The sequence below is a fragment of the Ovis canadensis genome, chromosome 17 (assembly GCF_042477335.2).
Source record: "Ovis canadensis isolate MfBH-ARS-UI-01 breed Bighorn chromosome 17, ARS-UI_OviCan_v2, whole genome shotgun sequence".
NCBI lineage: Eukaryota > Metazoa > Chordata > Mammalia > Artiodactyla > Bovidae > Ovis > Ovis canadensis.
Genome location: NC_091261.1, coordinates 17364419 through 17390249, shown reverse-complemented (window position 1 = coordinate 17390249; position 25831 = coordinate 17364419). Strand labels below are relative to the sequence as shown.

Here is a 25831-nt window from a genome sequence, read left to right as displayed (position 1 = left end):
AAATCAGAATAACAGTTTTCCTAAAAGACAAACATTTGAGATTATTAAAAGTGAGGTTATAGAGACAGAACTAGATGCTAAAGAAATTCTCAAGAGTATTTCAAAGGAATATAGACAAACAAGTGTCCGGGACTTAATATAGTGTCTGGAGAAAGAAAAGGACAAACCAGGCTGATCTCTAAAGAGGTTCAGGCTTCATCTCAGCTCTACAGATCACCTATACATATCAATCACCGCTTCACCTAATAAAAATTCCCCATTTTCAAAGGAACATTGCACACATTACTAATTTTGATAACTTTTAAAAATACATTTGAACCTAAAGGAAAAAGTCAAAATTTGTCCATCAAATTCTGAAACTCAAGTAGCAGATAAATTTAGGATAAACAAAATGAAGAACATGGTTGCCTAGGAGATAAATAAATGGAAACAACTGGTACAAATATGGCTTTAAAGTTATCAATTAATGATTATCAAAAGTTTTGGACACAATTTCAGAGAAAAATTAAATTTCAGAGTTTACTGAAAATATCCACTTAACAGGATTATTAGATATATTTATAATCTGACAAGAATCTTTGGTAGTTCCTAAGTTCATGTGTAACACCTTATTAGTCTTGATAGAAAAGATATGTTCATTTTTCCTTTCTTAAATTAACGTACCCTTTTCTCCAGAAACTCCTATGTTCTTCTGCCACATAATCCTACCATCTATTACAATAACTGCTACCAATGGTATCAACTTTAACAATGTAGGCAAATAACCTGCTTCGTCTTAATGTTTTATAAATTATTTATACCTATCTAAATGTTCAAGCTGGTTTTAAAAAAGGCAAAGGAACCAGAGATCAAATTGCCAACATCTGCTGGATCATCAAAAAAGCAAGATAGTTTCAGAAAAACATCTATTTCTGCCAAAGCCTTTGACTGTGTGGATCACAATAAACTGTGGAAAATTCTGAAAGAGATGGGAATACCAGAACACCTGACCTGCCTCTTGAAAAACCTATATGCAGGTCAGGAAGCAACAGTTAGAACTGGATATGAAACAACAGACTGGTTCCAAATGCGAAAAGGAGTACGTCAAGGCTATATATTGTCACCCTGCTTCTCTAACCTCCATGCAGAGTACATCATGAGGAACGCTGGGCTGGAAGAAGCACAAGCTGGAATCAAGATGGCAGGGAGAAATATCAATAATCTCAGATATGCAGTTGACACCACCCTTATGGCAGAAAGTGAAGAGGAACTAAAAAGCCTCTTGAGGAAAGTGAAAGAGGAGAGTGAAAAAGTTGGCTTAAAGCTTAACATTCAGAAAACGAAGATCATGGCATCTGGTCCCATCACTCCATGGAAAATAGATGGGGAAACAGTGGAAACAGTGTCAGGCTTTATTTTGGGGGGGGGGGCTCCAAAATCACTGCAGATGGTGACTGCAGCCATGAAATGAAAAGACGCTTACTCCTTGGAAGGAAAGTTATGACCAACCTAGATAGCATATTCAAAAGCAGAGACATTACTTTGTCAACAAAGATCTGTCTAGTCAAGGCTATGGTTTTTCTAGTGGTCATGTATGGATGTGAGAGTTGGACTGTGAAGAAAGCTGAGAGCCAAAGAATTGATGCTTTTGAAGTATGGTGTTGGAGAAGACTCTTGAGAGTCCCTTGGACTGCAAGGAGATCCAACCAGTCCATTCTGAAGGAGATCAGTCCTGGGTGTTCACTGGAAGGACTGATGCTAAAGCTGAACCTCCAATACTTTGGCCACCTCATGTGAAGAGTTGACTCATTGGAAAAGACCCTGATGCTGGGAAGGATTAGGGGCAGGAGGAGAAGGGGACGACAGAAGATGAGATGACTGGATGGCATCACTGACTCAATGGACGTGAGTTTGAGTGAACTCCAGGAGTTGGTGATGGACAGGGAGGCCTGGCGTGCTGCGATTCATGGGGTCGCAAAGAGTTGGACACGACTGAGCGAATGAACTGAACTGAACTGAAACTTTTATTTAGCCCATCAGCATGTTCAATGTTTAGTAACTACAATATGAAGTATACAGGGTATGCCTGTTTTATGCCTAAATAAGAAATATCGCATAGATCCTTATGTTTAAGACCTAACTCGCAAAACAAATTTGTTTTCAACTGTAGCTGTCATTTATTAAATACTTACTGTGAGTCAGGCACTGTGCTACAGTCATTAACCCATATACATAAAATGAGGCCTACAGAAGTTAAGTAATTTACCTAAGGGCACACAGTAAATGCAAAAGCAAATCTGAACTCAGATTAGAGTGATTAAAAACCTTAGCTCTTAAGCTCTAGGTAATGATTTATTTATATCCTCAATCTTAGGTAATTTCCTTTTTCTTCAAAGTTTGCTTATGCTAGAATAGGCTCTGGATATAGCTGAGAAATAAGCTCTTTTCCCTTTTGTAAAAGTCCTATAAGATGACTTTATCACTTTTCTAATTACCAAAAAAATTAAAGTTATTTCTTACTTTCAGAAATGACATGGTAGACATAGGAGACACTCTAATTCTCCAAATATAGTGATATAATAAGAGCCAGGGTAAGGTGTATTGATTTCATTTTAAATGCTATAGGAAAGTCATTAGAAAAATTTTAAAGCCAAAGACTTACATCACTTATTGTAGATTTTTAAAATTCATTTTAGGAAATACAAAGTTATAGGGTAACAGACTCAACAACTGCTCCAAGAGAATGGAGAAAGAAGGAAGCAGCAATATTTGGTTCCACAGTAGACCACAGGCAGTGGGTTTTGAAAAGCACAAAGGTGATGCTTTGTTAATAAAAGGAATAATACAGTTACCAAAAAGCAAAAACCGGAGATCCAGAGAGGGAGCATAATTAAGTATATACAGATGTTAGTTAAGATGAAAATTTGAAGTATGGTTAATATGAAATTTTCAAGAATCAGATTCCTTAGGCCCTTAATCCACTTTTACCTATCACTATTTGTGGTTTTAAGCAGATAATTTAAGCTAATACTGCAATCTTTCTCACAGAAGTATTCTTGAATTAAATGAGATAATACATTATTAATCATCCAGTCTTATGCTTAATATACAATAAGTGTTTAAGACTATTAGCTATAGCTAATAACAACTACTATTAACAAATTGCAAACTTCATGAAGAATCAAAAGTAAAACACTAGAAAAAGGAAAATTAAAACTGAAGTTATAAAGTTTATTTTTAAAAAACTTATGTGTAGTATAGAGCAGCCTAGTACTCAACACACAGTAAGAGTTCAGTGAATATTAATGATAATACTCCAAATTCAAGTGAGGAGGATCACAAATGATTTTAATTTTCATGTTTATGTTTTTTTATACAACATTACAATTTCTACTGCCATATTATGTATCAAAATTAGCTAAAACAAACCTTTCACCTTTAAAATACTTAAAATACCATAAACAACATTTCGTCAGGTACTTTTTAAAATTTCTTTTTTAATATAAATTTATTTTAATTGGAGGCTAATTACTTTACAATATTGTGGTTTTGCCATATATCATCATGTACTTTTATATCATATAAAACTTTCAAAGCACAGGTTCTGGTGTTTGACTGATGAGTTTGAATCCTATCATTTTCTAGCTCCATTAGCTTAAAAAAGTTACATGAACTCTCTGTGCTTCAAATTCCTCACTTATAAAATTGGAATCACAAAGTACACAACTCAAGAAGTTGTTGGAATTAATGATAATACATAAAGCACTTAGAATGCTTACTATCTAATAATGTGCTGTTGTTATCAGTAGCAACACTCTATTAGCTCCATGTATATAAGTAATACTTTCTAAGATTCTAAGATTCTAAAATCATTGTCAAGACAACCGGTATCTAAGTCTACTTGACGATTTTATACCACAAAAAGTGTTCACTCTCAATACTTTGGGCCTAGGAGGAAATATGTGCCAGCTAAGAGGATATGTGAAAGAAATACTGGAACTTACTATGTCTCTGAAGACAACTGCCCGAAGTCGATTAATATCCATGTCTTGTAAGAGCCTGTCAAAATCTCTCACTGGAGATATACCACCAGTTACAAGGTCCACTGGACTCTATTTAAGATAAAACATATAAACACACATTGCAGAGATATTTTTTAAAATAACACACTATTCCGTGGGCAACAAATCTTTTCCCAGCTTGGTTTCCTCCTCCTCGCTTCTGTTTTTGGGTACCAGGACAGAGGGGTGGGTATAGAAGGGAGTCATGAAAGGAAAAAGATCTGCATGCTAACTCAACAAGCGCGTAAAACACAAACTGAAGTATCTGGAGGGAAAAGTATCATGGACACAAGGAAAGTAAACATTTGGAAAACCAGACAAGATTAAGTACAAGCAAATCTTTACTGTATACTCAAACACAAATATTTGAAGGTTATGTCCACAGACTAAAATAACTATTTTAGGACTTCTGTCAGATTTATTTAACTTTATGTTGAAATGAACAAATAAATTTAAGATCTTAACTGTAAAATAAGAGAATGCTTTCTTATTTAATTAATTATTCTGCAGGCTTACCTTCGCAGCAGATTTCCCAGTGGGAATCAGGCTGTGTGCCATTTTCTGGCTTTTTCCTGCTTCGCTTTTATTTCTCAGCTGTGACTGCTGCTGACACTCTAAGCAATTCCTTACTGCCACTGCACACACTGCAATTTAGGAAAAAATTGTATTTAAGATTACGGAACTGACAAAACCCACCTATATAAGTTGCATAAGATTTTACTCAAAACAGATCACCTTCAGCAAATTCCTAAAATATCCCTGGGCTTTATCACCCACCGTTTGTTTTCTGACTCTGGTAGCCACTCTGTTAGGGCCCACTGCTAAAAGAGAATCCGTTCAAGAACTTAAGAAACACTATACTGTTTCTTAGATCTCACATAAGTTACTTGAAATAATCTTTTATGGGGGAAAAGATAGGGAAGAAAAGATTTTTAAAGTGTAAGAAAACAAAGTAAATCACAGTGCCATCAACCAGTCCCTCTATTATGTTCACTAAAGTAGAACAGTTAAACTAGAAACCTGTATGTCTTTCTTAAAATTTTTATGATTAAAGCATGATAGTAATAGGGACTGATAGAGGGTATAGCATTAAAGGGAATATTTATTTATAAGGTCTATCTTCCACTGGCTTTCATTAAAACGGTTTAAAACGTAGGGGACAAAAAGGAGATTGTGATTAATATACAATCCAAAATTACCTCTCTAAACATCTCACTTATCAGGCAGTTAACTCGAGTTACTCAGATGTTAACCGTGAACTTTAAAGACTTAGGTAATACACAATTGAGTATGAATTGATTCATATCATGTCATCATCTCCAATCCCAGCCAAATCAGTAGCCCTAACAGTATTTGTCTCCACAAGAGTGGGAGAGCAAATTAGGAATAAAATAGCAAACTTAGGTGATAACCTCAAGTACCAGCTGACTATCATACAGCTACTACACACGGAATTGAAAAAGGAGAGTATTGAGAAAGGTGCCCAAAGAGAGCCACAGAAGCTGGAGAAAGAGAAGGAACAGAGTGAAGAGGGAGGGAGGGAGAACATGGAACACAACTCTGTGCAGGCTGGGGTCAGGCCCCGCAAAAAACGTTCCAACTACTTTTCTCAGAGGCTGCAGAGCATCAAGTCTGGGTCTGCATTACGAAGTCAGAAACCACACTGGAGCGCCTAGTATCAACCAGTCTCCGTAGTACAGTTTACTCTTCCTGTCGCCGTCTGACCTTCTCACTTCCAACGTCACGAACACAGGAGTGAGAAGGCCAGGGATGAAACCGTCTGCACTGCTGTGACCAGGCTTTCCATGTGCTGTTAAGTGGTCCTGAACAAGGAGAACACGTGGTGCTGGAGCACACTGAAGTATTCCTTTATTTTCTTCTATAGTTATGGAAATAGAGGGAGACAGAGTATTCTCCTAGTTTCTGAATTTCATACTTCTTCAGTATACCAAAGCATTGCTAGTGTACGCTTCTACTTTCAATTCTACAAGTGTACTCTTTTCAGGAAGCGGAGAGGTTTAAAAGTGGCATATACAAAGTAATGGGTTCTAAATATTTTAATTGTATTATTGATATAAAGTTTAATGGTATATCGTATAATAGAAAGAACAGCAATACTAGTTAAACTATATTCAAATTCCACCTCTGCAAATTAGAGCGTCTGATTTTCATTAAGTTAAATAACTACTTTGATCTCAAATTTCCTCATGAATAAAAGAAAATACAAATGAACGAATGGGAGAAAATGACTGCTGACTCAATGTGAAAATCAGAAATGACATGCAACAATAGTAAATGAAAGCTTTTGTTTTGTTATGCTTACCATCTGACTCTTAACTAGGATTTTAAAACAATGTCCTAAAAATAGTATACCAAGTTCTTTGCAGGATCCCGAGTTTACAAGTACTTTGAATCATATTTTGAGTGAAAATAATCATTGTACCAAAAGAATCTAAGTATGTCTGAATATCTAAGTATAGATATTCTTGCTAAATATGGGGAAATATTTTTTTAACTAATTAGACTTTCCAATTTTGATATTATATTTTCATAGGTATCCTATTAATCTGTCATTACATGGCCATGGTTCCTAAAGATTTTGCTTTCATTTCTTGGTCCCATTTTCTCCACCTACTTCTCTCCATTTAATAAGCAAATCATTAACAAAGTCTCAGTATTTGCAACTAGATGAAGGAAATATTCTGCATAGAGAAAAACAATTTTTCTTCACCAAAGGAATTTGAGATTTCACTTAAAAATTCAAGGAAGAACTGCCTCCAGGACAAGAGCAGAGATTTAATAGTTATATTAATTTCATCACAACTTATTTGGATTAATAGCTACATTTTAACGATGCTAGTTTAGAACCTTGCTACTCAAGTGTGTTTCTAAGAGAAGCAGCAACAACACTACCTGAGACTTACTAGAAGGACAATTTTAGGCCTCATCCCAGACCTATATAAGCTAATCAGCATTTTAAGAATATCATCTGGTGATCCATGTGTATGAATCACATCAAAATTTGAGGACTCAATTCAGTTCAATTGCTCAGTCATGTCTGACTCTTTGCGACCCCATGAATCGCAGCACGCCAGGCCTCCCTGTCCATCACCATCTCCCAGAGTTCACTCAAACTCACGTCCATTGAGTCGGTGATGCCATCCAGCCATCTCATCCTCTGTCATCCCCTTCTCCTCCTGCCCCCAATCCCTCCCAGCATCAGAGTCTTTTCCAATGAGTCAAGTCTTCGCATGAGGTGGCCAAAGTACTGGAGTTTCAGTTTTGGCATCATTCCTTCCAAAGAACTTCCAGGCCTGATCTTCTTTAGAATGAACTGCTTGGATCTCCTTGCAGTCCAAGGGACTCTCAAGAGTCTTCTCCAACACCACAGTTCAAAAGCATCAATTCTTCGGCATTCAGCCTTCTTCACAGTCCAACTCTCACATCCATACATGACCACTAGAAAAACCATAGCCTTGACTAGACGGACCTTAGTCGGCAAAGTAATGTCTCTGCTTTTGAATATGCTATCTAGGTTGGTCATAACTTTTCTTCCAAGGAGTAAGCGTCTTTTCATTTCATGGCTGCAGTCACCATCTGCAGTGATTTTGGAGACCAAAAAGATAAAAGTCTGACACTGTTTCCCCATCTATTTCCCATGAAGTGATGGGACCAGATGCCATGATCTTCATTTTCTGAATGTTGAGCTTTAAGCCAACTTTTTCACTCTCCTCTTTCATTTTCATCAAGAGGCTTTTTAGTTCCTCTTCACTTTCTGCCATAAGGGTGGTGTCATCTGCATATCTGAGGTTATTGAGATTTCTCCCAGCAATCTTGATTCCAGCTTGTGCTTCTTGCAGCCCAGCGTTTCTCATAATGTACTCTGCATAGAAGTTAAATAAGCAGGGTGACAATATACACTCTTGACGTACTCCTTTTTGTATTTGGAACCAATCTGTTGTTCCATCTCCAGTTCCAACTGTTGATTCCTGACCTGCATATAGGTTACTCAGGAGGCAGGTCAGGTGGTCTGGTATTCCCATCTCTCTCAGATTTTTCCACAGTTCATTGTGATCCACACAGTCAAAGGCTTTGGCATAGTCAATAATGCAGAAATAGATGTTTTCCTGGAACTCTCTTGCTTTTTCCATGATCCAGCGGATGTTGGCAATTTGATCTCTGATTCCTCCGCCTTTTCTAAAACCAGCTTGAACATCTGGAAGTTTACAGTTCACATATTGCTGAAACTTGGCTTGGAGAATTTTGAGCATTACTTTACTAGCATGTGAGATGAGTGCAATTGTGTGGTAGTTTGAGGATTCTTTGGCATTGCCTTTCTTTGGGATTGGAATGAAAACTGACCTTTTCCAGTCCTGTGGCCACTGCTCAGTTTTCCAAATTTGCTAGCATTTTGAGTGCAGCACTTTCACAGCATCATCTTTCAGGATTTGAAATAGCTCAACTGGAATTCTGTCACCTCCACTAACTTTGCTTGTAGTGGTGCTTTCTAAGGTCCACTTGACTTCACATTCCAGGATGTCTGGCTCCAGGTGAGGGATCACACCATCATGGTTATCTTGGTCGTGAAGATCTTTTTTGTACAGTTCTTCTCTGTATTCTTGCCACCTCTTCTTAATATCTTCTGCTTCTGTTAGGTCCATACCATTTCTGTCCTTTATCGAGCCCATCTTTGCATGAAATGTTCCCTTGGTAGCTCTACTTTTCTTGAAGAAAACTCTAGTCTTTCCCATTCTGTTCTTTTCCTCTATTTCTTTGCACTGATCACTGAGAAAGGCTTTCTTATCTCTTCTTGCTATTCTTTGGAACTCTGCATTCAGGTGGGTGCTTATATCTTTCCTTTTCTCCTTTGCTTTTTGCTTCTCTTCTTTTCATAACTACTTTCAAGGCCTCCCCAGACAGACATTTTGCTTGTTGTATTTCTTTACCATGGGGATGGTCTTGATCCCTGTCTCCTGTACAATGTCACCAACCTCATTCCATAGTTTACCAGGCACTCTATCTATCAGATTTAGTCCCTTAAATCTATTTTTCACGTCCACTGTATAATCATAATGGATTTGATTGAGGTCATACCTGAATGGTCTAGTGGTTTTCCCTACTTTCTTCAATTTAAGTCTGAATTTGGCAATAAGGAGCTCATGATCTGAACTACAGGCAGCTCCCGGTCTTATTTTTGCTGACTGTATAGAGCTTCTCCATCTGTGGCTGCAAAGAATATAATCAATCTGATTTCGGTGTTGACCATCTGGTGATGTCCATGTGTAGAGTCTTCTCTTGTGTTTTTGGAAGAGGGTATTTGCTATGACCAGTGCATTTTCTTGGCAAAACTCTATCAGTCTTTGCCCTGCTTCATTCCGCATTCCAAGGCCAAATTTGTTACTCCAGGTGTTTCTTGACTTCCTACTTTTGCATTCCAGGCCCCTATAATGAAAAGGACATCTATTTTGGGTGTTTTAAAAGGTCTTGTAGGTCTTCATAGAACCGTTCAGCTTCTTCACTGTTACTGGTTGGGGCATAGACCTGGATTACTGTGATACTGAATGGTTTGCCTTGGAAATGAAGAGCGATCATTCTGTCGTTTTGGAGATTGCATCCAAGTACTGCATTTCGGACTCTTTTGTTGACCATGATGGCTACTCCATTTCTTCTAAGGAATTCCTGCCTGCAGTAGTTGATACAATGGTCATCTGAGTTAAATTCACCCGTTCCAGTCCATTTTAGTTCACTGATTCCTAGAATGTCAACATTCACTCTTGCCATCTCCTGTTTGACTTCTTCCTGTTTGCGTTGATTCTTGGACCTGACATGCCAGGTCCCTATGCAATATTGCTCTTTACAGCATCAGACCTTGCTTCTAGCACTAGTCACATCCACAGCTGGGTATTGTTTTTGCTTTGGCTCCATCCCTTCATTCTTTCTGGAGCTATTTCTCCACTGATCTCAGTAGCATACTGGGCACCTACTGACCTGGGGAGTTCCTCTTTCAGTATCCTATCATTTTGCCTTTTCATACTGTTCATGGGGTTCTCAAGGCAAGAATACTGAAATGGTTTGCCATTCCCTTCTCCAGTGGACCACATTCTGTCAGTAGAGAAGCAGTACTTCAAAGCAAAAGGCGACTGGGGGTTGCGGGGAGTAATGCTGATCAGAATCAACTTTATAGAATTTTCAAAACATATCCTCCTCCTCGATCCACCCTTACAAGTACTACTATAGCCAATGCATACACAGTCCTTTACTCTTTGGAAGTTAAAAGTATCATAAGACAAACTGCCTAGCAAATATTTTCCCACCAACAGGGGAAAGAAAATATTCAACATAATGTCTGTATTACTGAAAATTTAGGTAAATTCCTAAGTAATGGGGTTTAACAGCTCACCTAGTCGGAGACTCTGCCGCAAAATTCCTCCAGATGACATATTTTTTTCAGCTTCAATTTCAGTGAAGCCAAGAGAACTTGCAAATATAAGTACATCCACAAGGCTAATTAATCTCTGCAAAAATGTCACAGAGGCTTCTATTGAAAGCCCTTGAGTAGGTTCAATATTCTCCAGCTCATGCTGTAAGGAATAAATTTTGACATTTATATATATATTCTGAAAAAGCTCAATTTTATGAGATACATTCCCCAAATTTCTAAATTTTATAAAAAGTTTGGCTCTTATAAATCTAGTTCAACAGAGGAATTTCCTTATCATTTCATCTAAGAAAAAAAACCAAAAGCATACACTCAGGTGCAACACTGTCAGTCATATTCCTCACTAACTAATCCATCCCTGATAATTAAACATTCTCTAATGCCATCATTCCTGGGACAGAGTCTAAGGTCCTTCCAAGTAATTATAACAGATTCTGCTGTTTTTGAATTACAGAACCACCACATTTAAGTTTTAATCAATCAGAACATATAAGTCATGTTTTCCCACCAATTTTACATAGTAAAGTCCTTACTGTAGCCGACGTAGCAGCTGAAAGCAATGGCAGTATACCCCCACAAGCCATGACCATATTGTCCATCACTTGAGAGATGAGATGAATGGTGTTGTGTACAAAGATGATATTATCACTGCTATTCACGAAGTCCATAACTGTCTTTGTTGAATGGCTGTCCAAAGATAAATGATGTTTACTCACAATGCTAAAGAAAGGAAATCACAGTTGCCTACTTGAGGGAAGGGAGCATAAGAGGTGCTTTTTTCGCTTCATCTTGAAAGCCGAGGAAATATAATGATGCAAACAGGCATTCTGGGGGGCGTACACTTCCTCAGAATATGCAGACCATTCCATATCAGTGGTTACGATCTGTGCTCTTTTTCACTTCTGAACAGTAAATACTATTGATCTTACACTTGATATAAAAGTTGAACTAAATTACCCTAAATTAGGAGCAAAATTTGATGCCACAAAAACTCAGAGGTAAATGGTGTTACATGTGCTATGAAAAATGAATTTCCTAGTAACATTTTCTTAGATAATGCCATGAAATGTTTTTAAACAGAATAAGAGTAGAATACAACTAACAATAAACAAATTAGGCACTTTTAAAAATCATAAATCACACAACGGAGGATAATCTAAAATACGCAGACTTTTTATAGTAAAAATACACTGGAAAATTAGATGTTTTACCTAAATCCCATTTTTTTTACTTCTTCTAGAAATAAATGCATTTGGCTACTGCTAAGTCATTTCAGTCATGTCCGACTCTGTGCGACCCCATAGACAGCAGCCCACCAGGTTCCCCCGTCCCTGGGATTCTCCAGGCAAGAACAATGGAGTGGGTTGCCATTTCCTTCTCCAGTGCATGAAAGGGAAAAGAGAAGGGGAAGTCGCTCAGTCATGTCCGACTCTTCGTGACCCCATGGACTGCAGACTACCAGGCTCCTCTGCCCATGGGATTTCCCAGGCAAGAGTACTGGAGTACATTCAGGCAAATTATATGATAGAAAATATGTCACAGAAAATCTTCAACAAGTATTTTAAAAGAAAAATCTCTGATTTTCAAGTTTTTGTACTATAAATATGATACCTCACTTTTGTTGAGAGAACAGACATTAATTCAATAAAATCCTACCACAGAAATAATTTACATCCTACTTTTGAACCAAATGACTATAGTTAACTACAGAATGTTAACTAAATAAATTTCTTTGAAAACAGAGACTAAAATTTATATACATCTTCTATGATAAATAAATGGACAAACCTTCTCCACATCTGTATGTCTGTTTCTATTGAAAATAATAGATCAGTGAGCAAACGCTGATGCATTTGAGACCATCTGAACTCAGGAATACGGAACATAGACCTGGAATCCCTCCTCTGTCCATTAACTGTGTCGGCTGTCCCTTGCCCTGGCTGCTCTTGTTGCCTTGACATCTAACAGAGAAAGTTAAAAAGAGTAATAAAGTAAGTTCACCTGCAAAAGAAGGCATTAATATCTAATAGAGTCTATGCAATTCACCTGACAAATACTCACATTTCAAGACACTAAGGAACCAAATAAGAGAAAAATTATTAATGAATAATGACAATGATACATTGAAAGCCAAGTTACAAAAAATGCTAAACTAGCACAATTCAGCAGTAACTGGCCTGGAACCATGTTAGCGTTATCACCAGTTAATACAGCATTTTATACATGAATCAAGAAGTTTTGGATTTTCAGTACTGACATAAAAGAAAGGCTGTATCTGGATTATGAATTAGCTAGAATTAAGAAAAAACAAAAATAAAGACAATAGAATGAAGACCAAACCAACAAAAAAGGAAGGAGGAGAGCAGTAAGAGTTGAATCAAGTGGGAAACGTCAACATGGAGCTTCAGTGGTGTCATGGATCCCTCTGAGATACTGATCAAGAAGAAAGCTCTGCCTCTGAATCTCACAAAGGCTCCTGCAGCTCACAAACAGACCTCACGGAACAATTTTAAACTGCATAGTTTATACATAAAATTATACAAAGCAGGTGGTTCTGCAGGAAGGTAGCAGAAAAACTAATGTCCTAACTACAACTGGGGTCATCAAATAAAGGGCAAAAGGAAAGCATTTCCAAAGTTTGCTTTATAAAAGCTAGAAATAGGCTAACAGTGAAGCTTGAAAGTAGTAACTTTTAATGATACTATAGTGAAACTAACAATAAAAGCTGCCACTTAACAAACTCACACTAAAAATCAAACCCTGCTGAAGATAAGAAATAAAATCTTCATATTCACCACATTTATGTAATTGCAAACAGGTTATCAACCAACTTTGAAACAAAATAAAATGTAAGTATATACACTTGTTCTATTTCAACTCAATGCAAATATAGTTCAAGGAAATAATAAATATGATCACCTCAAGCACAGGTTGAGGAGGCTGGGACACTTCCATGTTTGTACTGGCCTTCAATTCCAGTCTCTCAGTATCTGTAGCAACACTGGAAACATCCAACTTAGCAATCTTATGCTCAGAAGTAGTAGGAGACTCAAAGATATTACCATGAGAATCACTATTTAGTTTGGTTTCTCCAGTGAAGTTAGTTTTCTCCTGTTCCTCCAACACATGACCAATGTCCGAATGTACAGCTGCTTGGGAAGCAGTCGCATCTGGTGAGGTAGCTGAAGCCCCTGGTGCTGTCACAGGCAAGATTCCAGAATCTTCAGGATCTTGAGTTTCAGCGTCAGTTTGTTTCTTACTTACAGCCTCTTCCTCTTGAAACATTAATTTATGGTCATCACTAAACGCATCCACTCTCTCACTGGCTTCAGAAGCACCTGGAGACAAACTATTATTTTGGGGCTCTGTGGGGAGACCGGCTTCCTCAATGGGACTACATTCTACCTTCAGTTCTACATAACCATCATCATCTTCTTCCTCTACTATAGACTTATCTAATAATTCTGGCACCTCTGAAGCATCTTCTTCTGAAGGAGAACTGATGGAAGCAGTTACTTCATTGACAGTCACTGTATCTTTGCCAGCTGTACAAGAATCAGAGGAAATGGTCGCAGCTTCTGTTACATCAGATCTTTCTAAATTATCTGCATTAACTGTTTCATTTATCAGTGTTTCTTCTAAAGGGACTTCATCCAGTAAATCCTCATTTTCTGGCCCAGTTGTCCTTTCTTCATTAGATGTAGCAGGAATGTGCAGTTCAGTGTTGGATGCAGCTTCTACTGAGCTTGTCTGTCCAATATTTGACTTTTCATCACTATTTCTAGTGATATCAGAAGACACAGGAGAATCGTTTGTATCCGATTGTTGGGATCCTACTGAAACATTAACCTCCCTGCTAATGCCAGAGACTGCTCGAACTGGACTTGAAGAACACTGCCCCGTTTCTTCATCAACTTTTCCCTGGTGTTCCCTTAATATATTGGCAAGGTTTTCTTTGTGTATTTCAAAAGTGACCTAGATAAAAAATATACAAAGAGTCAAAATACACACAAAAAATAAATGAACAGAGCAAACAAAACATAAAATTTGAATGTTCAATTTTTCCAACACATGGTTTATATGATGCAAGAAACAATTTTTTATAACATCTTATCAAATGATAAATAAAAGGTATCAACCACAAAAATCTAAATTATCAAAAAAAGTATAGCTAATCAATGCTAACAGGTAGCACGGCATCAATCAACAACAAGAACACAGTTATTTAGATTATATTTTTAAGACCTATGTATAGGAAAACAATACATTATTCTACTAACCTGTATATCTTGTACCAAGATCCAAGTATGAACATTGGAAAGTGCTTTGTGCACTATGTAATATATTGTTTAAAAAGCAATGAAAATCCATTTTTCCATGATTTATTCTCAGCAGAGATCAAAAACATCAGTTATGTTCACTTCATATATGATACAAATAATATACTTAAATATTATATATATTATGTATTATAGCTGCTCTCTCTGCATTTATTCAGCTATGAAAATAACTTCATACTAAGGTAAAGAATATAAATTCTTTTAGCAATGAAATAAAAAGATCCAACCATTCCCCAAAGGTCAATCATAATTTTCAAAGCTGAACTGATCACAAATGGTCTGAAAGTTCCAGTTAATTCATCCATGTAATTCATCCATCCACTTGTAGAGTTGTATGTAAGAGATTAGTATATACTCAGCCCTGTAAACATACCCATATCATGCTTATTAGCGTTTTGCCCAACTAAATGGAAAAATTTCAAGGTTTAAGTATAAGAGAGAGTTCTGTGATTTTAATGTCAAAGGTTTATGTTATTTCATGACATATTATTACATTATAGCCACCATTGGAATCTTTCCCTGGTTGCTCAGAGGGTAAAGCTTCTGCCCACAATGCAGAAGACCCAGCTTCGATCCCTGGGTCGGGAAGATCCTCTGGAGAAGGAAACAGCACCCCACTCCAGTACTCTTGCCTGGAAAATCCCATGGACGGAGGAGTCTGGTGGGCTACAGTCCATGCGGTCGCGAAGAGTCAGACACGACTAAACGACTTCACTTTCACAGCCACCATTATGTGACTGCCACTAGCAAGTTTCAATGTGAACATCACCAAAAAGGTAAATATAATACATGCAGAAGGTATAGGCATAATTAGAGTTTATCAGTGCTAGAAGTGTTTATGTAACCTATATTATTATAATAAACATAGTAAATTGAAGCTTGTAGTCAACAAACCTTTATTGAGCCCTAGTAGGGGAGGATGATGGGAGATAAAAAAGAAGAAAAGATGATTTTCCACGCCCAAAGATTCACAGGCCTTTTCGTATGCAGGCGGATATAATGCAAACACAACTATAAACAATGCACAACGTACAGTTTCTCTATAGCTGGTAACTAGCCTTTACGTATGACATACACAGTACAGTCTCGCCACAACGTGCCATAGTGACAGTGTTAGTTGCTCAGTCATATCCGACTCTTTGTGACCCCCATGGACTGTAGCCCACCAGGTTCCTCTGTCCATGGGATTCTCCAGGAAGGCATACTGGAGTGGGTTGCCATGCCCTCCTTCATCTTCCCAACTGAGGGATTGAACCTGGGTCTCCCCATAATGTGGTATATCTAAAACTAAAATGTTTAGGAAATAACTATTTTCCTAGTTTTGAATATGTGGGGAACGTTTTTGAATATTTCAAAATGAAATGCTTATATTCAACACTAAAGAGTAAAATGGCATAATAACATCAATAAAATATCAATTTCTTCAATGCCCAGAGGGCTATCATCTTTGAACTAAGTTCTTTAACTGATGAATTCCTCATTTATTCATCCGAGAAAAATTTACTGAATTATCTACAGCACGCCAGACACTGTGTGGTGAACAATACAGAGTTCATGGTGCCTATGTTTAATGGAATTAGAGGAAAAATAAACACACGAACATACAAGATAATGTCAAGTAATAATCAGAAAATTTTAAGAAAAAGGCGGGGGCAGGGGGGCCTGGGGAAGGTCTCTGGAGATGTCTGAATAGAGAAAGTGAGAAAGAAAGTTACACGAATATCGAAAAACTTTCAGGCTGAAGGAAGAACAAAGGCAAAGGCCTTGGAGCCAAAGTAAGTTTGGTATGTTTCAGGAACAAGAAACCACCAGAAGACTGCAGATGATGAGGTAAGAGATGGATCCCCTGCTTTATGGTTGCAGAGAATCATAAACTGAGTACAAGACTTTGAATTGTATGCTGATGGTGGAGAAGGCAATGGCACCCCACTCCAGTACTCTTGCCTGACAAATCCCATGGATGGAGAACCCTGGTGGGCTGCAGTCCATGGGGTCGCTAACAGTCAAACTGAGCGCCTTCCTTTTCACTTTTCACTTTCATGCATTGGAGAAGGAAATGGCAACCCACTCCAGTGTTCTTGCCTGGAGAATCCCAGGGACGGGGGAGCCTGGTGGGCTGCCGTCTATGGGGTCACACAGAGTCGGACACGACTGAAGCGACTTAACATACATGGTATAATATCTGTCCTAACATATTAATACATAATCATGTGCAACACAACAGTATTATAGAATGAGTTGTTTTGAATAACCATGGGTTTGACTTTACTCAAATTGAGGATTTTTTAAATTTTTATTATAAAATATATCAATAAATATGAATATATAGAATCTACACGTACGGTTAAAGAGTAATTTTTAGCCCCATGTACCTATACCCATGTCAAGGAACAGAACATACCTCACAATTCCACTATGCATCCATCCCTAATTGTACTCTGAACCTCACCAACTCCCAACAAGAGGAAATCACTATCCTTGTATTTCTATTCATTGTTTCCTACTTTAACAGTTTTACTACCTATATGGTAAACATACCTAGAATGTTTAGATTGAGATACTAAGTAGAGCATAAACCTAGCCAACTGAAAGAAAGGCCAACGTTCCCAGAGTTAACTAAGGCTCCCGGAGAAGACAAGCTACACAGGATGTGTGTACTGGAGCGGGTTCCAGCTTCTCTAAGAGGATATAGAAGACTACTTACGTCTATAGGCAAGGTCATTAGGAAACACCAGGAAATACAAAGGCTAAAAGATCTCTGAGGGCTAGTGGGGGCCAGGTAGTGGGTATTTAGCATAAATAAGGTCCAACAAAAAAACTCTTTTATATTTGCCAATTCTAAGCTTACAATTCTACTCTCAGAAGCAGAGCACAATAGATCCCATGTTTGAGGGGTGAAGTGAGAATCTTCAGGTGATGTAGGCAGCAGGACTAGAGAGAGTAAGAACTATTCACCACACTGTCAAGACAAGTAGTCATGAGAACATGGACCCATCTCCGGTGGGTAATTTGTCCTCAGGCTTTAAAAAGATCTTACAAAGGCATCTGGCATTTCAGTAATAACAGCTTCCCCTATAACTGTATCTTAAGTCAAACTATTCCAGTTTAGATGGACTATCACAGGGCTACTACAACGCCGCCATCCTGGGACCTCCCTTCACTGGAATCCTGGAGATCCCTTCATCTCTCTCCCGTTTCTTACATCCTGTATCTTCTTTGTTCTATTCTCCCCTTTGGGTGCAGTATATCCTCCAGTGCCCGCTTGAAATTTTTATACTTTGCCGACTAAGGTCCGTCTAGTCAAGGCTATGGTTCTTCCTGTGGTCATGTATGGATGTGAGAGTTGGACTGTGAAGAAGGCAGAGCACCAAAGAATTGATGCTTTTGAACTGTGGTGTTGGAGAAGACTCTTGAGAGTCCCTTGGACTGCAAGGAGATCCAACCAGTCCATTCTGAAGGAGATCAGCCCTGGGATTTCTTTGGAAGGAATGATGTTAAAGCTGAAGCTCCAGTACTTTGGCCACCTCATGCGAAGAGTTGACTCATTGGAAAAGACTCTGATGCTGGGAGGGATTGGGGGCAGGAGGAGAAGGGGACGACAGAGGATGAGATGGCTGGGTGGCATCACTGACTCGATGGATATGAGTTTGAGTGAACTCCAGGAGTTGGTGATGGACAGGGAGGCCTGGTGTGCTGCAGTCCATGGGGTCGCAAAGAGTCGGACACGACTGAACTGAACTGAACTGAACTGAACTGAACTGAAGGGTAAACTTACTCTACCTTCTCACTTGAAGGTCAGATAAAATCACAGGTTGGAAAACATCTACCTTCAGAATACGAAAGTTACGTCTTGACTGTCTTCTTTCTGTGTTTATTGTTGGGAAGTCTGAGAGGTATTTACTTTGTTCTTTTTTGTGAAATTTTATGAAGTCTTCTCTTTGTTCCTAGTGCTTTGAAATTTCCACAATGATTCTTGGTACGGGTCTATTTTGACCCATGGTGCTAAATACCCACTGGGCCCTTCCAATCTACTAATGAATATCCTTTGGTTCTGAGAATTTTTCCTGAATAACTTAATTTATACCTCCGTCCCCTCTCTCTCCCCTGTTCTCACTCCCAGGATTTCTCTCTTTTGACAATGCACTGATCGGTCCTCTACTCTTCTTACCATCTCTCGATTTTCCACCTGCTTTGTCTTTTGGTTCTGTCATCTGGGAAGTGCCTCATCTAACCACTGAACACGGTTTCCACTTCTCTTATGTGACTCTGCACTAGTCACTTCACTTCTCTGCTGCTCATATTTTTCCTCTCTGAGAAGGGTAAATACAAACTTCATAGTTTAAATTTTTCGCTGGTGTCAAAAGGGAAAGGAAATTTCCTCTCTCCCCTGTGGTTTTTCCTATAGAAAACTTGAAGTTGGAAATATTTTCTCTGGTACCTGGAGATGTATTTAAACCTTTTTAAAAGATAATAAGCCTCTTGCTAGTTTTGTATCCCTAGGATATCTTTCCTGGGGGCATTGGAGCCATTTCTTTCAAATACATCAAGAATGATGGTGCCCTGTCTATGTAAGAGTTTAAGCCTATGTGCTTGCCTCCAAGATGTAACCTCCAGTTTGTCAAAAATACACAAGAATTCATTTTTTTTAATAAAAACAGGAACATGTATGTAATGGATTATATCCGGCCATATAAGAGAATGAAATTTATTTTTTCCTTTGTAATCTCTTTAGTGGATTGCCTATGATATACACACATCATATTCTAATGTAACACTTTTTATTTAGTAATAATAATGTTACATTCTTTTCTACAGGGAAGCCTGGCATGCTGCAGTCCATGGGGTGGCAAAGAGTCAGACATAACTTAGCAAATGAACAACAACAACAAATTCTTTTCTACATTTTAAGGAGAGGATATTTTTGCATTGGCAAGAGGTTTTACTGTTAACTGCTTTCTTAACAGTATAGTAATAGTAACACATTATTAGCACGTAGTCATTGAGAGATTAAATGAGTTTTTGTATGTAAAATGCTTAAAATGATACAATATACAAAGTATATTATATATTATATAATATTGTATATTATATATACAATGTATACAATACACAATGATACAATATACAATATACACTATGTATGTGTGTAACATTATTGCAACTATCATTCATTTTCAATAGGTGCTGTGGTGGTTCTTTGTCTATTACTGATATCAGACAGAGCAGGACTCAATTCTAGTTTCATGTTTTAGAACCTACTCGTTTGTCCGGGGTGTTAACTGTTTTTCTTCCATCTTGTTTCTTCTCGTTATATTATCTGTTTTCTCTGAATTGCCTGTTACCACTTATCTGCTTTGTCTCTATCTCCTGAATGAGACGCTTTCCTTAACTTTCTTGTATAACTTGGTTCTTTCCTTATGATTAACACAAGGCGGGGCTAAAAGCCAAGGGGTTAAAAAGCTTTTTACCCTACAGCAGGTAATCAACTTGTACCTCTACCACAGAATGATCTGGGTGGGGCCTAAGACAGGAAGGCACACCGACAACCCAAAGCCGAATCCTCAAGGTCCTGCTTGCAGGGTAACGGTCTGGTGCCTATATTTTAGGAACCACGTAGGAAGCAGGGGATGGAAGCGTCACCTTTGCATTCAACACACAGTCTCTTAGTCACCCTTCCCATTTTGCTAATATAAAACAAGACCAGTAATCCTCTGTGTTACTCTCCCTAAAAGTCTCGCAGAACAGGTTGGGGTTGTTTTCCAACAGCGTACAGTAGGGGAAAGTAGCAAGATGTCAAAATCAAAGTTCTACTCAATGTTTTTAACAGTTTTTGCTTGCAGCACATACAAGCCCTAACCTTTAGCTTCAAACAGTTAGGGATGTGAGTTCTGAGAAATGTGAGACTTTTTTTTTTTTTTGAATGAAAATGAAGTTGATTTTTGGCTTTCCCCATACTAACCTTATGACTGACTTGCCCCAAACCTAAATTAATACAATTTACCCAGCTGATCCACAGACTCTAAACTTGACTGTTATTTACCCCACTCCTCTTCCCTGTATCCTGGCTATTTTTGTATTTTTGCAAAATCCTTTCATGGCATGTTTATGTTGAGTTTCAACACAAAATGCATTAAATGTTAGTGTTTAACTTGCCAGCTTAACTCAACTAACAAACTGAGACACTGTATAGTAAGGATAATTTTCATTCTACGTTAAGACCAATAGCTACACTCCTAATGTGAGGAGGAAATGCTATCCCCTAGTCCAACTGCTACAAAAGAAACTTAACAGTAAAAACCTGTCATCCATTTCAAAACAAGTATGTCCCTATACTAAAGAGCACAGTTTTGAAGAATAAGTAGAACAGATTTGAGACTAAAAAGTTAGAACCTACATTACTTCCACTATAAAACTCATTCGGCATGTTAAAACAGTATGGCAAAATTTCAAATTGTTATGATTATACTTGCTCAATATATTTGTACAATGAATGTTAGTCATCATCTTAAACTGGTATACAAGAGGAATTTAATGGACATTTCAAGAACTTAATATCTGATCTATGTGATTACATCTAAATGCTACTACTATATATACTTTTTTTTTTTAATTTGGTAATAGGATACAAATGGACTTCCCAGGTGGCACAGTAGTAAAGAATCCGCCTGCCAATGCAGGAGGCACAAGAGATGGGTTTTCAATCCCTGGGTCAGGAAGATACCCTGGAGTAGGAAATGGCAACCTGCTCCAGTACTCTTTCCTGGAGAATCCCATGGAGAGAGGAGCCTGGCGGGCTACAGGCCATGGGGTTGCAAAGAGTCAGACATGACTATGTGACTGAGCACAGCAAATACAGCATAATAGGATAAAAACTTAATAGAAAAAAATGTATGAATAGGAGTCCTAAAAAAAATCATTCACTTTTATGTTAATGCTTTTATTGAGATTATTAACATCGTAGCCACAAGGAAACAAAACTTTCATAATACCTGTAGCCCATTGCAATGCTCTATGCAGTGATGTTCCCTGCAAGTTTGTTTTTTTTTTTTTTAATTTTAAAATCTTTAATTCTTACATGCGTTCCCAAACATGAACCCCCCTCCCACCTCCCTCCCCATAACATCTCTCTGGGTCATCCCCATGCACCAGCCCCAAGCATGCTGTACCCTGCGTCAGACATAGACTGGCGATTCGATTCTTACATGATAGTATACATGTTACAATGCCATTTGTAACTTGAAGAATTCCTCTTGGATTTCCAAATCCCCTTCAGGGCCAATAGAAGAGACATATTTTTGCTATCACAAACTCTCTCTTAAAGAGAGATTTTTTCATGTTGCTCTGAAGAGTATTCACTTAAGTTACAACTTCCCATGACTGTCTTTCAATCATTTGCTAAGAGACTATTCATTCTAAAGGTGAAACATAGTACATATGTCTCTGTAATGTAGTTCTTTCTCACATTCTAACTGTATTCAGGCCGAGGAGAGAAACTTTGAACTGGCCATTTGAAAAGATAGGTTAAGAAGTAATATTTAGCATTAAAATTTCAAGCACAAGGAGATGGTTTATATAATACACACTGCAATTCAACACAAAGTACAGTTTCATAAAGGTGTACTTAATGTGCCACAGGAATGTATTTCCTTTTGTGACAAACAGATTTGTAGTCAAATCTGTCCTAAAACAGTGCTTTGTCTTCCCTAAGCAAACCAACTTGTTTATTCTTTTTTTGAAAATATGAATATTAGAAATGCATTTAAAATTTTTGAAGCTGATTTTTAAGCCTTTTAATTTACTCCAGTAGTTGAAAACCTAAATGACAACTGAGTAATTATCGCTGTTGTTATCTTTTTTGATACTGTTTTCCTAAAAGTATTTGTGACTGATAATTCCTAATTAATTACCAGATATTGTTCTAAATTACTTCACTAAAAGACTAGTCATTAATCTTCACAATCATTTGATAGCTAATCAATAGCTGTTTGCCATGTTTGGAAATCACTACTATAAGCTACTAGTTAAAGACACTCATGCTGCTGCTGCTAAGTCGCTTCAGTCGTGTCCGACTCTGTGTGACCCCATAGACGGCAGCCCACCAGGCTCCCCCGTCCCTGGGATTCTCCAGGCAAGAACACTGGGGTGGGTTGCCATTTCCTTCTCCAATACATGAAAGTGAAAAGTGAAAGTGAAGTCGCTCAGTCGTGTCTGACTCTTCTTCTCCAAAAGATACTCATGAGCTAATAACTATAATGTTTCTTTAGCCATTATTTTCAACTTAATAGACACTCAAATTTACTAATTAGGAGATAAAAGATGAATGCAATATATTAAGAGATTAGCATTACTAACCCATGTATTAAAAAATTTTACCTATAAAATTTAGGTTGTTTTAAACGTTAACAATGTTTAGGAATTAGCTTTCTTTTTGTAAGCAAATTCATCGTTTTTATTAGATGTTATTTTCCTTTGGAATAACAGCTGTATATAATATGCTAACTTCTTAACTTACCAACCTTTCCACAGCTGATAAATAAGACATAATTTTCTTCAAAAACAGCTGAATATCCATATGGGATATTAGGAAGCATAGCTCAAAATGATCATAACCACACAAGAGGGAAACCTTTTATAGAGACTCTGATGCAACAGCTTACAACAATAACGGCATAAGACATAATGCTTAAAAGAAAATTAAGTATTTATAAGCTTATACATATTTACTGATCTATTTTATGCAAAATACCCTGGTTAAAAATCTAAATATTCTGGTCAAACCTAAGCATTTAAATGCTACCCTAATAACAACCTGACTAGAGGGATATCAAGTATAAAGCCTAGCCCATTCTAAGAAAACCACCTAAAAGAATTAGTTACCAAAGCAGCATTATATGTTCAATAACAAAGAGAAACAATCCTGTGAGGAAAACAAGTCACATATATGATAAACACTATACACTCACCGTGTAATATGCTCAAAAACTTTTTTTAACTAGGTAGTATATTTTAACAGAGTTCACAATACACTACCCCCAAATATGGAACACTGGGACACGATTTTTTAAGACGAAGGAATCTGAGAAACTGTGTGTAAGAAAGATTCTGCCCTCTTCATCCTCCCCTGAAGCAGGTCACAAGGACTCTCGAATCACTCCCTCATCCCTGAAGCTTCTTACGTGAGAGGTAGGTAAAACCCAAAGGAAAAAGCGCACCCTCATCTCAACAAGAGAGGGATGCTGAGAAGAATCCGAATGGACAGTCCCTGACGGTTTTCCCTCGGTGTACTGTCCTCATACCCTTTGTCCTCCCATGTTTATCCATGACTTCCCACCCTTCATCAAATCTAATATAAAAACGCTCAGACTTAACTGTTTCTTTCAGTCTTCACTTCCTCATGAAACACCCACTTGATGTGAAACATATTAAATAAATTCATACGCTTTTCTCTTGATAATCTCTGTTAATTTTCAGGTCCAGTCAGGAATCTTAAGAGAGTCAAGGAAGAATTCCTCCACTACAATTCACATGATTCAAATATAAAAGACTAGATGGCCTATAAATCTCCCTCCCACCACTGGTCCTCACCTGCACAATTCCCCAAAAGTCAGGCAATCAGTTATTAATTTCTTATGTATCTTTCCAGAGTATTTTTGTGCATATATATATACAAATACAAATTCCCACTTGCCCACCTGTTTTACTTATTAATACCCACTACACATCCTGTTTCACACATTCTTTTGTCACTTAATATATCTTGGTGAACTCTCTTAATTTACAGTCCCTCACAATGAGTAGGTTGAGCACCTTTTCATAAATCTAAAGTACTTTTTACTCAGTTTTCCGTGGGCTGTTTGATCATGTCTTTTGTCCATTTTCCTATTAGGTTGTCGTTCCCTCTCTATTTCTAGAAGAAGTTTACATAAAAGGAATGCTATCTTTGCCCTGGTCCTAAATAGTTTTCTCAATTTGTCGTCTGTCTTTCTGACTTTGCCTATGGTATTATTTGTTTTTTGGTCACAAAGGATTTTGCATGTTTTAATCTAGTTAAAAAAAATTAGTCTTTTTTCTTCTTTAATGGTTCTAGATTCTAAATCATACTGAGAAATTTCTTACACAAAAGTTTACAGAAGAATTATGTCTTTTCTTCTAGTACTTTCATGCTTCCTCCCTCCAACTGCAGCACAGTCCATTCAATCGATCCATACACTAAATGTCTTCAGATTCCAACTTTTTTCCTCCATAGGTGAGTCCTCTATTGTCCCAACACTATTCATGGATAGTTTAAGTTTTCCCTGGTGATTTGAGACGTATCCTGTACAATATACTAAATACTTACACGGAATTTTGTTTATTTCTGGACTTTCTCTTCTAAGCCCCTGGTCAGCCCATCTCTTCATGTGTCAGTACTGCACCTTTTAAATTACTGACACCTGGTCATGTAACTTAGTCCTCAGTAGACTTAGTTCCTTCTAGTTGCTCTTTACAGAATCTTCCTGGATATTTTTACTCGTTTATTTTGTCTTACTGTTCCATAATAATTACCTTACTCCGTTTTTTCCCCTCCAAAAGAAAAATGGTTAACTGGCATTTCCTTGGGATTTCATTAGCTTTATAAAATAACCTAGAGAAATTTCTTTAAAACCTAAAGAAAAGCTATTATAACTTTATGGTGTTGAATCTTCCTATTCTAGGAAATACATTTTTCTATTTGTTCATGGCTTCTGTGTGCCCTCTGGGAATGCTTTAAAGAGTTCAAGTAATTCAAAGTAAAATTTAGATACTACTGGCAGTATACAGAAAACATACAACTGTGCCTAGAAATACCTGGAGGTACCAAGAAGGGGCTGACACTTAAGTTTGGCCCTCATTAATTATTACTCATGTGCAAGAGAAGAGCAAGATTAAGAGCAAGGGGAGACATCGTGCAAAAGAAATTTAAGAAGATCTGTGTAAGAAATGATGTATAAGAAAGATGGTGAAAAAATTCAAGATACTGAGTTATTTGGTAA

General features: G+C 37.5%; 1 protein-coding gene across 5 annotated transcripts in view; it reads right to left on the bottom strand.

The window, feature by feature from the left end:
* The window catches only part of LRBA (LPS responsive beige-like anchor protein), a 748427-nt gene that overhangs the window by 566433 nt on the left and 156163 nt on the right, over positions 1–25831 (bottom strand). For all 5 annotated transcript variants that reach the window (XM_069556712.1, XM_069556716.1, XM_069556715.1 and 2 more), the window contains exons 23-28: positions 13399–14454; positions 12268–12440; positions 11013–11166; positions 10441–10621; positions 4557–4684; positions 3984–4091 (exon numbers count right to left, since the gene is read on the bottom strand). In XM_069556712.1, the coding sequence (XP_069412813.1) occupies positions 3984–4091; positions 4557–4684; positions 10441–10621; positions 11013–11166; positions 12268–12440; positions 13399–14454 (1800 nt within the window). The remainder of the gene's footprint in view (positions 1–3983; positions 4092–4556; positions 4685–10440; positions 10622–11012; positions 11167–12267; positions 12441–13398; positions 14455–25831) is intronic.